The 18,309-nt window shown below is 43.0% G+C and overlaps 1 protein-coding gene across 2 annotated transcripts in view; it reads right to left on the bottom strand.

Annotated features, from left to right (window-relative positions):
- Positions 1-259: 259 nt before the first annotated feature.
- GTF3C1 (general transcription factor IIIC subunit 1) overlaps positions 260-18,309 on the bottom strand; it is an 81,248-nt gene continuing 63,198 nt past the window's right edge. For both annotated transcript variants that reach the window (XM_077827689.1, XM_077827690.1), the window contains 11 exons: positions 17,171-17,283; positions 15,916-15,978; positions 13,966-14,059; positions 11,418-11,590; positions 10,622-10,906; positions 9,126-9,379; positions 7,028-7,314; positions 5,849-6,527; positions 5,577-5,616; positions 3,600-3,792; positions 260-622 (listed from right to left, as the gene is read on the bottom strand). In XM_077827689.1, coding sequence (XP_077683815.1) covers positions 401-622; positions 3,600-3,792; positions 5,577-5,616; positions 5,849-6,527; positions 7,028-7,314; positions 9,126-9,379; positions 10,622-10,906; positions 11,418-11,590; positions 13,966-14,059; positions 15,916-15,978; positions 17,171-17,283 — 2,403 coding nt within the window. In that variant the 3' untranslated portion in view covers positions 260-400. The remainder of the gene's footprint in view (positions 623-3,599; positions 3,793-5,576; positions 5,617-5,848; positions 6,528-7,027; positions 7,315-9,125; positions 9,380-10,621; positions 10,907-11,417; positions 11,591-13,965; positions 14,060-15,915; positions 15,979-17,170; positions 17,284-18,309) is intronic.

Below are 18,309 nucleotides of genomic sequence, written 5' to 3'. Positions count from 1 at the left end.
CATCTTGCACTAAGTAGAATCTGACAGTCATGTTAACCAGGCAAGAGCCTTTTGGGTGAAGAGATCTTTGATCATGTAAAACACTACAGCTTCTGATGTGAATTTGAGAAATCAAATCAAGGTACAGCAGTTTGGATACAAAACCATGTCCAAAGATGATGCAGTTTCCCTCCTCTAGGAGGTGCTGTCATTGTTTGAAGACTGTTATCCTATACAACCATACAAGCTTAATGTTTGCTTTACAATGGGCCTGAAGTAATTCCCAATAAGAAACTAAATTTATTTAACAAAACATGACAAAATGACAGGCACAGCACAAGTTATAGGACACACCAGAAGTTTCTCCTTCATTGGCATTCACCAATGCAGGCTGGACAAGCATGATGCACCATGCCATCTCTTATAAATGGATCATCTGCACCCATTTATTCCAGTTGCCTTCGTATGGGAACACTCTGCCCATTCTCAGAGTACAGTCTATGGTGGGCTCATAAAATATTGTTGGAGTCTCACTCAGTTTGGAGTCGGTTAGCTCTTCTTCAGGAGCAGGCCGAGAGAAGAGAGATATTACCGAGGGCTTTTTCATGCAGAATCTTCTGATGCAGCCAAGGGTTTCCAGACCCTGTTGAAAAGTTGACATGTTTTAGCTTAAGAAGTTACATAGTAATGCTAAAACCCAGGAACACCAGTAAGACTATTCTGTGTGACATGCTTCATAGACTGTTTCTCCAGATGCTTCAGAGAATTAAAAAAATAGAAGTGAACAGCCACAAGAAAGTGGCACTGCTATAGATTACAGCAATATAACTAAACCAATAATGTGAGCCGACACTGCTGAGGACATGCACCAGTTTAAGCTACTCTGCTCATGAATCATTGTGTCCCCACAATGCAGAAGTATATTGATAAAAGCATGTTGCACTCTGGGTGGCTATTCCAGGGAGCTGACTGACACTGCTAGGCTCTGTGCATTCTGGGCAAGCCTGAGGCATAGTTGTGGCAATGGCTTCAGGATCCTTGAACTTGCAACAAAAGCAAATTGCAAATGCAGATAGTCAAGGGTCTAACTGGCATTTAAACTGAAGGGGAACATCCAGTCAGGTGACCCTGGAGCAGTGGAGTAACCAGACACATTTCAGGAGTGGACAGTATAGCTTGGGATAGCATTTGAAGGGCTAAATAGTGTAGATATATAAAATGGTGATGCCTCCCTGTGGCTCTTACACCACTATAGCTCGCACCAAATTAGAGTTAAGTCAATTCCATAAGTCACAGAATCATAAAAATGTAGCACTGGAAGGGACCTCAAGAGGTCATCTAGTCCTCTGCATTGAGGCAGGATTATCTAGACCATCCCCGACAGGTGTTTGTCTAACCTGTTTTAAAAACCTCCAATGACAGATTCTACAACCTCCCTCGGTAATCTGTTCCAGTGCTGGACTACCCTTACAGTTAGGAAGTTTTTCCTAATGTCCAACCTATATCTCCCTAAATCTTTCTGCAATTTAAGCCCATTACTTCTTGTCTTGTCCTCAGTGGTCATGCTCCTCTTTATAACAATGATTTACATGAAGACTTATATCCCCCCCTCAGTCTTCTCCAGGCTAAACAAATCCAGTTTTTTCAATCTTTCATCATAGGTCATGTTTGCTAGACCTTTAATAATTTTTATTGCTCTCCTCTGGACTTTCTCCAATTTGTCCACATCTTTCCTGAAGTGTGGTGCCCAGAACTAGACACAGTATTCAAATTGAGGCCTTATCAGTGCTGAGTGGAAGAATTACTTCTGGTTTCTTGCTTACAACACTCCTGCTAATACATCCCAGAATGATGTTCACTTTTTTTGCAACAGTATTACATTGACAACTCATATTTAGTTTGTGATCTGCTGTAACTCCTTCTGCAGTACTCCTTCCTAGGCAGTCATGTCCTATTTTGTATTTATGCAGTTGATTATTCCTTTCTAAGTGGAGTACTTTACATTTGTCCTTATTGAACTTCATCCTATTTACTTCAGACCATTTCTCCAGTTTTTCGAGATCATGTTGAATTCTAATCCTTTCCTCCAAAGTGCTTGCTACCTCTCCAGGTTGGAACTCTAGATCCCCAGCCAGCCAATTGTACACTCACCTTGTAATAGGTTTGTCTAGGCCAGTGGTTCTCAAACTTTTTTTTTCGTGGACCACTTGAAAATTGCTGAGGGTCTCGGCGGACCACTTAATGATCTTTCCAAATGTTGTTTGTACCGTTAGCTAACTAGTGTAAAGTGCTTTGGATAAAAGCGCTCTATAAAAAAACCCCTTAATAAACATGTTTTTGTTCTACAAAGAAAAGCACACAACTCATATTTTAATATCACTAGTCTTACCTTTCTAATTCAATGGATGTGCCCTCTCTCCCCTGGTGCAGCAGCCCCCAAGCTGGGGCTTTGAAGGAGGGGGGTCTCTCCCTCTCTCCCCCGCCACAGCAGACACAGAGCTGGGGCTGGGAAGGAGGGCCATCTCTCCCCGGCAGACGCAGCCCTGGAGCTGGGGAAAGTTGCCTCTTTCTCTTGTCACTGCAGCCCTGCACATCCCAAATTCCCCCACCCCCTCTTCTCACCCCACTGCCCCCTCCCACTTACCCCCTATTTTCCCACCCCTCTTCTCCAGGGTGCACGGCTCCACTAATTAGCTGGGCAGCCCTTCATTCTCTCATGTGCTGCCACCCAGGCCCGCACCTAAGAGGGAACTATCCGCAGACCACAGTTTGAGAACCTCTGGTCTAGGCTATATTTCTCTAGTTTTTTTATGAGAAGGTAGTGTGAGATAGTATCAAAAGGCTTACTAAAGGCTTTTTTGATAGATGTCTGTTGCATCAACTGCTGATTGAAATGCGGTTCTGGCGATCAGTTTGCCTTCCTCAGTAAGAGCCTGGAACTGATTTCTGTCTTGCTGTGGCAGCTTTTCTACAGTTTGTGATCTTGGAATAGTTCAGATAGTCATACTTAGCCAATAGGACAGGATAGTTTGCTATTCTGAATAGAAAGCAAGTGGATGTGAAGATCTTCCTTCCCAACAAGCCTACATGTTTGGCCTTCTTGTCAGAGGGAGTTGATTTTGGATGTTGTCTAGATCAAGGTTTCTCAACCCATGGGTCGGGACCCAAACTGGGTCACCAGAATGCTTCAAAGGATTGCGCGGAACTCCTGTGGCTCCCGTCCCCTGACGAAGCAGCAGTTCTGGCCACTGGAGGTTCCAACCCAGGCCATGCTTGACATTTCAGGCCAACAGGCCCATTTTAGAAGGCAATCCTAGTTGTGCAGTTGCTACCAAGCACCACAAGAATTCAAAGACCAGGCACGGTAGGGCACACTTCCTATCAACCCCACCAGCCAGCACGCCCCAGGCTTGGCCCAGATGAACCTGTTCAAGGAATGAGAAGGGAACTCAGTCTCCACGGTCCAGTCACAGTTGTTGGCTTCTCTCCTGGGACTCCCAACAAGGGAGTCTGTTACTGTGGCGTGGACACGTGAGACCCTTTGGTATCACTCCAGTGGGACAGTCACACTAAACAAAGGCTGAAATAGGATAATGTTCAACATCTGATAACAAATGTACCTGTAGTATCTCCAGGACAGAAACAGGCTGAAGAACCCCCACATAATGTTGCAGCAAGGTGTTTTCTGTTATGCCGGGCTTTGTCATGATGTGATAGAGCACAGCTTCCATCATTCCCTTACACACAGGTTTATTCAGATTCCCGTCCACGATTCGCCATGGCCTCCCAATGAAACAGACATTCTCACAGGCCCTGCAGAGGGACAGCAAGTTCCACTTTGTCAGTTGCAGTTTTAAAAATGAAAAATGCAAATTGCTTGCTATATAGAGGTGTCTCTTCCCTCTCCCTACACTAGCAAAGCACCCACATCAGAAGCAAAAATAATGGCACCTTCTGTGAGTCTGTGCAAACACACTGGGCTGCAGATCACTGTCCTAAGTCCCTGCAGGGCTCTCCTGAAATAAATGTTCCATCCAGCTACCAGAGTCCCACGGTCAGAAGTATTGCTTGCTAGGCATACCCCCTTGAGAGTGATCTGGGAGTGAGTTTGTCACAACAAAGCATCCTAGTGATGGCCAGTTTGCTGGCGAGTGACAGTGTTTTTAATCTGGCAGTGGGTGTGGAGACTGGTGCTAGTTTCTATTCAGCTTCCATGGTGGTTTGACCCAGAGCTGAACTGAGTAAATAAATGTGTGTGCTGCGTGCCCTATTAAAGTTGGATGGAAACACTACCTTAGGACTCCTCCCACCACATTGCAGGGGGTAGGGAATGTCTGTTTTCAGCAAGAGGCTTTAATTCCATATCATGGTTTCTGCACAGCACCAGTGGGAATGCTTAGGACATGCATGAGCAGCAGCTCAGTCAGAGTGCTCCCTGACTAGTTGGGAAAGGCAGCTAGCCTGTTAACATAAACCATCTCAATACCAATCATTGAAGCAGAAGTGTGCAGCTAACGTGCTTGTCTATTTCTGCTGGATGCACCAGCAAATACTGGGACAAGGGCAGTGGGAGATACGGTTACTGTCAAGAGTTACTGGGGCAGAGAAAAAAGCAAGTCCCTCATCCCCAAACATACGCAGCCACCTCTAAATCAGGCTGAAAAGGGCAAAGAAAGATGTGTCCCTTCCCCAGCGCACACACCTTCCCAGATACCAACAGTCCCAACTGCCTCACCCCTCACCATTTCTGCAATGAAGTTGTGCTGACAATACAAAACTCTGTGGCACATTAAAGATTATGGGAGTAGTAACAAATAAACCAACTAATAAAAACCCAGCAGGAAGCCTACCTGATCGGACTGCTCATTTCATATAATTTTTAATTCAATACAACCTGCATTTCTGATATACCTGGATCTGCTGCCGAAACCATGGGGCCAGAATGTGTCATAGGGTGCACTTTACATCCGTGCCCAAAAACGATGCTGGCTTTCACTCTGCTCATCAGTCCAATTCAAGAAAACAGCTCTTTAATGAGCTACAAGGCTACACAAGACCCCTCTCTCTGCGTTGCATGTCAACAGCAGAAATCAGCCGAGGCACTGAGTCCCCTGATTTAACATCTTGGAGGTGACGGCCAGGTTCTTGACTGGAATCTACCACTCCGATATTGTTCTATTCCCTAGACCCTCACTTGGGAAGCAGGGCCTAATGAGCATTAAGTTTATTTGAGTGTAGGGTGGAGAGGATTATTTCTGTTCCTTCTAGTGTTTATAATATGTTGGGGACTTTCAGAAGTGCCCGTGCCCCAGAGACATTTGGAATGGCCATGCTGAGGGGCAAGGAGTCTGAGGTAACAAGAGGACGAGGTAGGACAGCAAGTCCTAGTCTCCAGAGTCCTTCCATGCACTCTGGGTTCACCAAGGAATTGGAGACACATCTAAACTAGCGCCAAGTGTGCACTTTCCACATCTGTTTTTGTAATTGTTATTTTGCTAATATATTGTATTATATGATACATTATATTATTTTCTAAATGATTGCATGTCTAAGCACGATATGCTTATTATTTAATGGTTCTACTTCTCTTTACGTACCTTTCCCGTACTGCCTGGGGTAGATCTGTCAAAGAATTGTCTGAAGAAAGATCAGAAAACATGTAATGAGCACCAGAAAAAAAAAAGGACATAGTTTTTTTTTTTTTTAACTGCCACAAATCACTATTCACTGTTAATGAAAAAGCAGTAAGAGAGATGTCTGTTTCCTGCTATAGCACAAAGTTATGAGGTTTGGGGCTAGTGAATTTACAGGTATAAGCTTATAGCTTGAGAACTAGTCTATATCCCATATGAATAAAACTCCTATGCACCTTTACAGACTTCAGAAATTTCCTGTGGGTGAGATGCATCATCAAGTGACATGTTCAAAGCTGTATCTCTGGCTGTATGTTCAAAGCTAGGCATCTGCCTTTCTTCCTCATTAGCTGCAACACTGTCATCTACTGCAGTCTCTTGTTCTTCAGAATTGGCTTTATCTTGCTCTTTATCTTTTTCAGTGACAGATTCTGGTCCGTGCACAGGGTGTTGCACATAGTGTCCTGTCTGCCCTTTGAAAGGACCCATTTCTTCATGTGCAACTAACACCCCTTTCACCTGCGTGGGCTCAGTTAAACTTGCATCAGGGACTGCTTCAGTTGCTCCTTCTGAACAGCTCTTTATGTCCTGATGGACTTCGGTGCCATCTTGAAGCCCACCATGTTGAGTCTTGAATCTTTTCCTTGAGGGTCCTTCATCACTGTCAACAGGACTTAAGACTTTTCCAGGCTGTCCCTCCTCCCTTGAAGACTCCACCCCTTGCTTTGGCTCTGGCTGCTGAGAGTTCTGTTGCAAATCCAAATGAGTGACGGAGTTTTTGCCCTGCAGATCAGCACCACCACCTTTATTCTTCAGACACACTGAATACAACAGCCAGGGTTTGGCAAATGTCATTGCAACCAGTCGTACAGTGTTCCCTCCCACTTCTAACACCTGTTCCATCTTGAGGAGGTCCTGAAAAAGAAACAAGTTTTATCTTTAGGTAGCGCTGTGGAATACCAGTATGATGAAACATTCAAAACTTCCTGGAATTCGCATTATTGTAACCAGTTGCAAGAGTGCCTTGCCAAACTCTCAGTCCCTTTTCAACTCTCCTGTCCTATAGATTTAAAAAAGGGAATAGTTCCCTTGCTTAATCTCCTCTGAAACTACAGCAAAGATATTGAAATATTCCTGTGCACTTTAGAGACGGACCACGGTGCGCTGGGTGAGTGTAGTCACTCATCCAACTTTTTCATTTAGTGCCACCATATTTTCTGGTCTTCAGAAAGACAAACACAGGATGTATGAGGTGAGATGACCATTGGTTGTTGATTGGGAATCTCATTACTAAATTTATCACGTAGAGGAAGTAATTCTGTTCTCATTTGTTTCATATGGATTATATGTCCTTCCTATTCAAAAAGAGTGCTATGGAGTTCACATATATATTGGTGATGGAGATGTAAACCAACCTGAATATACTGCTGTAAACACCTGGTGCATTCGGTGTCAGCTTCTTCATAGCAGTGGAACTGTTTGCCCAGCTCTGCCTTGTCAATCCCGAAGGAAGAGGATGCCTCAATGGCATTACGGATCTCTAGGACAGCAGACACATCTTTGGAGCTATACCCATAACACTCTGTACACTGGAGGACAAACTGATCTACATCATAAGTGGCTTCCTGGACTTTTAGCAGCCTGGTAAAAGCATCAGGGAGGCAGGAGATCCCTACAGCCATGTTATCAACCACAGAAGGAACTGCAAAGTAAACAGAATGAGTGTATTAGTCTTGATGAAGACAGAATCTTCCTGTACAATGTTACCATACATTGGATGACAGAAGGATCAAAAATCTTTCCAGGCTCCTCTGACAACTGTTGGAGCTATATTTTTAATTTAAGAGTCTATGTTCCACATTCACCACTGCAAATTCCTTTCTTCTATATGCCCCCACACTTGTGTATGAAATGGGCTGCAGAAAAGGAACCATCAAGTTGGCTTACAAAGGCTCTAACCTCAAGCCAGTACGAAATATCAGTGAAGGGGAGACTGGACTCTTGCAGTCTCTCTCTCTCTCTAGCTCTGGGTCACTTAGGAAATCCTGTAAATGAACAGATTTAAGAGTGTTCTGCTATGTCTTTAGAGAAGGTCAGTAAAATCACAACTGGAGAGCCTGAGGCAAAAAGACAGACTCTGGAGAAGCGACTCCTTTGGTAGAAATGAGTGACAGATGCCAATGCAGAGTAGAAAGCTATTGGCCAAGTCGGATAAAGAACATGGAACAGAAGATTACACCACCATGAAGACACCAGAAAAACTGGGTATAGAGAGGGTGTACATCTCTGAGTGGTTTTTGCCTTAATGAGAAGCTCTGTATCAGTTAGCTCCAAACTAACATTCTTTTCAAAAGTGACTTTTCTGGTCCAGGATGCTGGGGGCGGGGGAAGGACAGATATGACACCATTCTTAGTTGATTCTTTGCTCCCACCTTCCTTTTTCTGGTGTTTACAGACAGCCTTTACACTTTGCCCTGTGGGGCACTATGATGTAACACCTGCTCTCCTTTGTTGGCCAAAGTCAGGTGTACAAGAGGAACGGCAAAGTACTGCAATGAACTGGCAACCTGACTGACCCATACAGAGATTGTATGGTAACAGGACTTCAGGAACCGGGGTTTTCAGATTCCTGTTGTGACAGATGTGAATAGCATAGGCAGGGACAGCAGCGGGCCTTCCATTACAAACCAAGAAATCCTTCCTGGATACATCTGTCTTGAGCAAAGACCACCACCACTCTTGTGGTTAAGGCACTGGACCAGCACTCTGGCAGAGCTGAGAACTGAATCCAGATTCCCTGACTCCCTGTGCGACTGTGGGAAAAACTGCACACTCTGCCTCAGTTCCCTGTCGGTAAAATGGAGATAAATATTCCCTTTCTCCCACTCTTCGTCTGTCTTCCCTATTCAGGTGGTCTCCTGTTCGGTGTTTGTGCAGCACTGAGAACAAGGGGCCCTGATCTTGGATGCAGCTTTTAGAACCCAGAGTTCTGAATATTATTAACATTTATATTGCAGCAGTGTCTAAAGACCACAGCCAGATCAGGCGCCATTGTGTTAGGTACTGTATAAAATACAAAATAAGCAAGAGTCCCTGCCCCAAAGAGCTTTTCAAGGAGATTGGCTCAGTCTCCTTACAGAAGAGGAAACTTGGAGGTAACAGAAAAGCGGTTTTAAAATTAGAAAAGGGACTGATAGGTTCACCAAGTAGCAGGCATGTTTGGATTAATGACCGCCCACAAAGTGGGATGCACACAAGGAGCTAAGTTACCAAGGAAGCTGATCAAAGCGAGCTGCATTAATAAAACCACGTTAGAGTTGAATGAAACAGAATGAAACAGCCCAATAAGTAGTATGAGAATACAGGAAGAATCAGATATTTGGTAAGTATGAAAGAAGATGATCCTGCTAGGAGACTGCATTAAAACACTGCCTCCATTCCCCTGAGTTTGCAAACGCAGAATGACATCCATTCCAATTTGTTTTACTTGTTTACACACATACAGAAACTAACCTGAGGTACTGAGCCTCCCTGGCATTGGGGCACATCTCAGCTTGACTTTCACTTGGCAAGAATTAACCACGATATTGTCGTTGGGGTTCAGATTGCGTGTGCTGACGATTCCTGGAGCATAGTAGCCTCTCATGAGTAAGTAATTGGTATGAGATGCTTGACGAGCTTTTATCTCTATTCTCCGTTTGTTTCCAGAGCTCTCATCCAAGTCATCATCTTCATCATAGTCATCCTCAAGACCATCTTTTCCCAAACTGCAGGAAATGTACTGTTAATCTTTTGCCACTTTCTTCCAAAAAAAAGACTTTTTTCCAATAGTTTATTTCATTTAAGCTAAATCAATTAAAAGGATTGATAATGATGAACACACAACACTACAGTAATGCAACATTCCAACTATGATTTTAACCACAATCAGGAAATTCAGAAATGAGGTTGCTGACCCAGTCAAATATATGTATTGCAATAAGGTCTTTCATTACATAACCACATAACACCAAGAAAGATCACATTCTGCTCCACACTCCAACATGTTAGTCATTCTCAAAATACAGCCCATAGAGGACTGCTTTTCTGTAGAGCTGTTCATAGTAGTCTGCTGAATGAAATGCTTAGAACCAGACAGTAAAAAAGGAACTGCAAGAAAGCTTGGAAGAGGGAACTCCCCTTTCTGTGAATTTTTAATCTGTAAATTCTTTAAAAACAATCCCAATGCATCAGCTCCAACTACTGAACAGTCAGGCTACATGGTCATTTCATCAGCTACATTATGGAGCTTTGAGAGGCCTCCTCCCATAGAGGGCTAGATCTGTATCTGGTTTCCATTGTGTTCATCACTCCCTAGTTCCTTCACAGTATGTCTTTGTATCCCATGTTCAAGGTATTTGATTATATTCCTGGATTTATGCTGTATATTAATGATTTGATTAGCAACACTTAATGGCAGATCTCTCCTTTCCATCACCTGCCTGGTCTTCTCAGAACAGTGAGGTGACAACGGGCATTACTTCTTAGGTGTCCCATCATTTGGAGCCATAGCAAGTGCACAGGGTAAATATCATGCAGGCAATTTCTTTCCCACAAATCATAACATGAGTCCAGCAGAGCTGAAACCCACATAGAAAACATAACAAAAACACCAATTCATAGTAATTCCCTGAAATGGTTAGGTTGGTACAATGGCGATGAGCATGTGCAATTGACACAGCTAGGCTATGCTGCCCTGATTATCTCTGAAAACAGTGATGAAGTCTTTGGCAATTCTATCTTCACCATAGGTATGTTCTTTCAGAATAATGAGGAAGTTAACACATGCCAATGCTCAGATGAAAGACTAACAAGTGCTGTTAAATCTTCAGGATGGTCCCTGAAAACATCCAAGATTGCCATTGGGAAGTATGTGCTGAAACGCAGAGCAGAATATTCCCATGTCTGTTGTCAATTTCATTCAGCAAGTTATACACAGCCCTTATTTGGATAAGAGCATTAGTGTTTACCTTTTGATGACTTCATTCTCCACCATAGTGCTGTCCACCACGATTATTTGGTCTGGGATCCTCACATCCACAGAAATAAGGCCCAGGGAGAACAGGGAAAGAATTGCTACACAATGACCCCCGGGGCCATCCATAGGAAAAGCTAGCATTCCTGCTGAATCTTTGGCTTCTTGATCCTTGAATGAAAAGCTATCTGGTTCGTCTGATTTTCCAGCTTCCTTGAGCTTCTCTAGGAACTGGAAGGATTCTGTACAAACTGTACTAGGAAACCGCCATGTGAAGACTCTGGACACAAAAACAATTGAATGAAGATATACAGGGTTTGTACTACTGGGCAGAAATCCCCAAAAAACTGCAAAAAATCCCAAAAGGAAATGCAACAGTCTATGTTCCAGGCTGTAGCAAAGCATCCCAGTGCAAAGAAAAACCCTCCATTTTCCTAACAGCTGTTATGCTATCCTCTCCTCAGTGCAGTTTCCAGCATAAGGGGCGTGGCTGGAAGAAAACAGGCTTGGTTCCCTACAATTCTCTGATGATCCCCCAGCTGCCATTTCAGCTATTCTAACCTAGCCTGGGGACTAGCTGAAGCCGCACATTTAAACCACCTTTACACCCTCAACTCCTGCTGTGTGCTCTTTAGCCATAACAGAGAATCTGGTCCCTAGCTTCTAGTTCCTCATTGTTTCTATTCCTTGTTAAGTAACAGAGTTATATATTTTATCCTCTATTCAAAGCATGTTTGGAGATATTACTGCGTTAGCTCTATACAGTACAGCAGACTTTGCTGGACATTTACCTGTAGTAGCTTTGTGATAGTTGATATGACATAGGCACAAAGGGCAAAGCCCGGCTTTTCTTTGGACCCAGGGTATGGTTAACCCGACGGCGATTGACCAAACTTCTCTTCTGACATTCTAGGAAAGCCTTCACAAGAATGTCATCCTTGTACTCACGGTACAGCCGAAAAGTCTGCAACACACACCGTTTAAATGCCAGATTAACAGCAGGGATACATTAATAAAATCCACATATTGCAGCCCAAACCACAAACTCTTCAGCTCTGTAGAGCAAAGTTACATCCAAATCAGAACAGTGACTCAAGGCAAGACAGACAGAGAGCAAAGTCATCCCTGTATGTCCAGATCCTATTGTGGGGGGAAGCACTATAAATATGATAGCCATTACTGAGATACTGGAGTGAGTTTTATGGGTAGTCTCAGGTACTGACCTCATAAGTACTTAGCATTAGCTCTCTATTCTGTTGTGGTTTTTTCCAGAGACCGAGTCACGATCACGTACAACAAAATATTTTATGAGATATGCTATTTATAGAGAAATTTATACCCAAATATAACAAAGTTTCACTTGTTTGCTCAAGAGGCAAAACAAATTCCATTCAATTTACGTGGCGGTTTGCTTGCATGCAGATCCTGGTAAGAACTAGGAAACCATTTATTTGGAATCAACAGCCCTTGTAATCAAGTCTGTATGAGTTGTTTATAAATTGTCAGTTACATTTTCAATATGAAACCACAAATCAGAACTTACACTTGAACGTAAGCTTAAGGACATATATATATGTTTATATTACGTTTACAGGGTTTCCTAGGAACCAAAACCAGTAAATTCCAGTGATGTGCACCAAATTCTATAGAACTTCGTAAACAGAGTGCCTGTCTGATATTTCAAAGGTAAGTATTGAGATCAGCTGCTGTTATGATTGCACATTTAAAATTCTTCATCTATTTTTCTCATTAAAAGGATCACAACACTTTCAATGCACTTCAAATGTGTGCATAATTATCTATGTGGAAGTACGCCATGACAGACACAATCCCATGTAATATCTTTGGGAACCTCATTTTATTAAATTTATGACTGGTTTACGTATGATTGTGTTCTTCTCCATGGAGGAGGGTTACCACAGTTCCTACAGGAACTAAAAACAGTGGGAGGTGATTAAAGTGAATCACTGAGACTAAACAACTCTAGAGAGGTACCACCACCTAGGAATGCTTGCATATACTGGTTCAAGATGGCTTTTAGACAGTCTGGCTTGCTGGGGATATAACAGTGTAAGGCAGCCTTATACCTTCCAATCAGAAGGGACTGAGACGAGGGTCCCTACCCAAAGACAGGTGATGGTAGGAGACTTGAGATCTGATTGGGAACTCCTGGAGTGGATCACAGGGGAGGGGAGGAGGAAGGGGAATACAGGTGTAGTTACGCTGAAACAATTTCAAAGGTAAATACTGAGATCAGCTCTTGTTAGGATTCCAAATTTTAAAAAATCTTTATCTATTTTTCTCATCATTAAAAGGATCACAGCATTTGCATTATTCAATGATCTTTGTGGAATTATTTATGTAGAAGTACACATCCTGCAAGTTGAGAGCCATGAACCAGTCTTGAGCTTGGAGTGATGGACTGATGGAGGGAAGTATTACCATTCTGAACCTGAGACATGTACATATTTGTTCAGTCTGCTCAAGTCTAAGATAGAAGAAAGAGGGTTTTCGTTCTTCGGAATGAGGAAATACTGACAGTAGAAGCCGCTACCCCTATACTCTGGAGGAACCTCCTCTACAGCTCCTACAGGAAGCAATGAGACCATACTGCTGATTGTAATAGGCTCTTATGAGAAAGGTCCCTGAGGAGGGATGGGGACACCATGGACAATGATCTCTAAAATCCATCTGTTGGCTGTCATGGCAGACAACATGCAGTTGAATGGATGAGGTGGATTCCGAAAGTTATGTTTTTTCTAGACTGGGTTTGATGCAGATCTCAACCATCTTATCAAATCTACATACGTATCAAAGCAGCAGTGTGCATTGCCAGGAAAGAGGAAGGTTGGTGCCTCATGTTGTATGGCGCATGCCTTTTGGCACACTATTTCATCTGCCTGGGGCACTAAGATGGTGTGTGCTGTCTCAGCCGTAGCTGGGGATGGTACAGCTTGCAGTACGAAGGAGAGGTGTAAGTCCCCAGAGAGTACAGGAAGCACTGGAGTCATTCAGTGAGTGCGGAGTGTTGTCCATCCTCTTGATGAAAAGCTCTGTGCCCTCAAAGGACAAGTCCTCTATCATGGCCATGGGCTTTAACAGGGAACTGAGGGAGTGTTACAGCTGCCCTGCCCTTTATGCCCTTATGTGGGAGCATGAGGTAGTACAGGACACATGTGTGGCCCCACTGAACACTGCTAGTCACAAAGATCAGGTTGTGTGTGCATGAGGCGCACGTGCACTTACAGTGGAATCCACTCTGACAAACTTGAAGAACTTTGTTATTTCCATCACAATGTGTTGCAGAAAAAGTGAAACAAAACCAAAATCATACGGTACCTGAAATGACTGGCAGGACTTCATTTGATTATCTGAGAGTGCCAAAGTACTCTGAATCAGGTTCTGGAGCACTAGGAAGTGAATATCATAGATACTGAAAGAAAACAATCGCATTACTTTATTCAAGGCATTCTGAGCATGAAGCACCCAATCACTAAACTAATGCAGTAATATTTAAATGGAGTGTTTGCCTGTAATGTTTGCATATGCGTGCACACACACAGTTAGTTACAATGTTGCTACATCTGAATTCCTAACGAAATGGGGACATTTCCCCTACGTGCTACACTTGGCTTTTTCAAGAACTTTATACCACTCCAGGATAGTTGGATCATAGCTCCTCCCAATCAGCCAATGGAGACAGAACTCTTAGGGTTTTTGATGACATCACACACCCATATAGAAGGATCTAGCTCTCTCCCAGCCTTCACTTGGCTTCTTCAGAAGCCTTACTTTAACAAACATAACACTTCCGTGAGCTTTTAAAATGATTCTCAATAAACACTGGGTACCAACATTCTCAGAGGGTCTGGACTGTTATAGATCTTGAAGGAGAATTAGCAGATAAAGAAAACTTCCCCTTCTCTCCTCTATACGTGTTCAGAAGCTTGGGACCTTCCAAAGCAGTTTACAGCCTAACAATACAGATGGAATTAGTACCTGACTGCTGTCTATAATACCCTTCTGCCAAAGGCCACAGCTGCAGAAGTAGTCACTCCTCATCTATAGTGTTTTACAAACAAGAGGGACTGTAATACTACTTATGACTCCATTCCTTAGACTAGGTGGAGAAGATTAATTTGGGGAATAGACCTGTGACTAATTAGATGAATTTAAGAAACAGAGATGTAAGATGAATATCCAGAAAAGGCTTCCTGAGAATGAAGTGGGCCAGGCAGGAACTGTCTCCCCCTGCTTGGCAGCCAGAAAACTAAACTGGACAAAACTCTGGTAAGTGTACAACAGGGGAAATTCTGCTGTGGCAGGGAGATGGGGTGGTCTGATACCATGTCACGAGCACACTTATAAACACCTCAAGTCATTGTGGAAGTTTAAGCTGGCAAAGTTGGCAGTAGGTGCACATCACACCTGTGCTCCATGATCTGCACTGGCTGCCCGCTGATTTCTGGATAGAATTTAAGTTGTTGGTTTTGACCAACAAAGCCCTAAATGGCCTGGAACCCTACTTATTTGATAGGTTGCCTTTCTCCCCATGACATACTGCTGCAGCTGTAATCCGTGATGGTACTTCAGTTGGATTTCCATAGATCAGGGTTTCTCAAACTTCATTGCACCGTGACCCCCTTCTGACAACAAAAATTATTACATGACCCCAGGAGGGGGGACTGAGCTTGCTGAAGCCCTGGTGCCCTGTGTGTTGTGGTGGTGGGGGGAGGCGAAGCCAAAGCCTGAGCCCCACTGCCCAGGGCTGAAGCTGTTGGGCTTCAGCTTCAGTCCTAGCCAGTGGGACTCGGGCTTTGGCCCCAGACCCCAACCAGTCTAAGCTAGCCCTGGTGACCCCATTAAAATGGGGTCCCAACCCACAGTTTGAGAACTGCTGTCATAGATTTTAAAGAGAGAGGGAGTAGATGGTAGACTGATCTCTGTGTGAGGCACTCAGTTTTGGAACCAGCTTGCCTCTTGGTCTGAAACAGCTTGGACCTGACTGAGTTGCAGGGCATGCTGCGAATCCATCTGTTTACTAAAGCTTTTGGAGAGGAAGGCGTTGATGGGGAGTTGGTGAAAGTCTTTGTTGGCTGTTAGTTTTAGAATCCTCTCTGTAGCCTATGTCAACAGTGCCTATAGCTTTAACACAAGCAACTTTCTACTAGTATTTTCTCCACCTTTCTCCAATAACCAGTGAAAAGAAAAGACTATCCGTCTCATTTTCACTGAGAGCCCACAATAACTCAGGAGCTCTAATGGGAAAGGCCTCTAACTCCCCCTCACCTGCTGAGAGCATCCTGTTTGATGCTTTGATTTGCTTCATCTCCAATGGCCAAAACTCTGAACCTGGTTAAGAGAGAGTAAAAAGGAAACATTTAACACAGAAAATAGTATGCCCTGTATCACAGACAGAGCCCCTGATTTTATATTAACCCTTGAAACACTGAAGGCTGATATTTATCATTGTAATCTTGACACAACCTGCAAAAACAATGTTGGGGAACCACCTGTCCTGGCAGACCTCAGCAGAGGTGCCAAGGACTTAAAGAGCCACAGAGATGAATTCCCCGGTCTCCAAGAAGCTGTTTGTCCACATCCAGACTGAAACACATAGGGAGGAAGCAGCATGGAGCCACTGTCTATGCTGTGGATACAAAATACTTCTGTCTACAGGGCTGGTGTGTGGGAAGAGAGAGAATTTTTGTATTAGAGAGGGATGGCATCTGCTCTTATCATCCCCTAATGTGAAGGAGTGGAAAGGACTTACATGTTATTGGGTGCTAGAATGTCTAGTTCCCAGTCCCAGTGTTTTCTGCAGATGTGCAGCTCCTCTCAAAGTCAGGGAAGTTAATGATGTGACTAACTTTGGGACACCAAAAGAATAAGGCCAAAATTTTCATGCTTGGCTGCCTAAATTCCCCATCTGTAGATGGGTACACTGGGTACACTGATACTTACCCTTCCTTGTAAAGTGCTTTGCAATCTACAGATGACAAGTACCATATAAGTGCTAAGTATTACTATTACAGCAACTAGGGATGTGATGTGTCCACTCTTTTAGGAATCAACATTAATACTTCATTTTTATTATTTAATGGAGACACCAACTACAAATCCCAATGTAAAATCCCAATGTAAAAATTTGCCACATAATTTGTGCAAAACAGTGAGTGGTTTGTGACAGTTATCTATTACAGTCGCACAGGGCACATCTAAGTACTCAAAATATTTTCTCTAATAGAAAAGTTAAAGACATGAATGACATTCATGAAAACTATAATAAAAATTTTCAATATAAAATGCAATTAATAAAAACAATATTTAATATCTGGTGTGTAGATGAGAGTAATTAAAAATGTAGAATTGTTATTTCAGAACAACTTTAATGAACAATTTTTTTTTGAAAACCAAACTGAAAATTTTTTTATACCATGATTCCAGGTGCTCTCAAAAAGTCTGAAATTCTTGACAGCAGATTCTCTATCTAGTTCTGATCTCACCTTTGCATATGACGTTGAGAACATCTTAAGTAAAATACCTGCAATACAGCTCCTGCAGTGTATCTGGAATTTCGAGTTTGGGATTCCCTAGGGTTGAACTGAATTTCTCTTTAAGTCTCTCCACAAATTCTTTAAACTCTTTTGCACACACCTTTCAAAACAAGAGATTGAAATATTAAACACTTAGCAGGTATGTTTCCTACAGTGCAAAAGGGCAGTAGGACCTCCCTATTTCACATTCATAACTGGAAGACCCATTGCAAATGGCTACAGTTTATGAATTAGCAAGTAGGAGAAGCAGCACAGTAAATAAGCCAAGATAATATGTCATGAAATGTACTCTGTACCTTCATTTATTTAACAAATGCTGTTTCATAGTTATGAGTAACTAAATATCATATGAAGTATCCCATCGACAGTGTATTCTATTAAAACAATGATATCTCATTACCAGTGTGACAGCTTTCTCAGAAGAGCCTTGATTTAAATCTCATCTGACTGGAGATTTTTCTGTATACCAGCCCTGCTGCGCAGATTATCAGACTGTGAATTTGTGAGGTTCCACTATTTGTCTCATCAAACAAATCAAGTCTAGCTTCTAAAAGCATTGCTGGAAAGAGCCCTAGCATATTGCAGGGGATGGCTGGACCAGATATCTCATTGGGACTATTCCATTTGGTTCCAGAGAAAGAAAGACAAACAGGGACACAGCAGGAAGAGAAATGGAAGAAAGAGGGAAACAAAACAGTAACAGCTGGAGTCAAAGAAAGGTGAAAACGACAGGGATTAGACAACCACACCCCCTTCTCTTTGTTATAAAGGTTGACACTAGAAACTAGATGCAGGAAGATACCCAGCTCAGTTTGCTGAAAAAGGAAGATTTCCTTTGCAGTTTTTCCCTGTGAGGTTTTTCTACTCCTTAACTTCTTCTTTGTTTTCTCTTTCCTGTGCTTTCTCTGAACAAAGCAAGGGAGGAAGTGGAAGCGCAAGAAAGATGGTATTCTCTTCTAAAGGCTGAGACTGCACTCTGGTGGCACAGTCAGGCCAGCGAGGCTTTTAGGTTATGAGTCACAGTGCTATTTAACGAGCATATACTTGGAGCAGAAGCATCAGAAAATCCGCTCCATTCTCTTCAGCATGCAGGTAACAAGATGGGTGGCTCACAACCAGGAGCAGC

Source organism: Eretmochelys imbricata, chromosome 10 (assembly GCF_965152235.1).
Source record: "Eretmochelys imbricata isolate rEreImb1 chromosome 10, rEreImb1.hap1, whole genome shotgun sequence".
Lineage (NCBI taxonomy): Eukaryota > Metazoa > Chordata > Testudines > Cheloniidae > Eretmochelys > Eretmochelys imbricata.
Note: the sequence above shows the minus strand (reverse complement) of the source record. Positions and strands in the feature narration are given on the sequence as shown.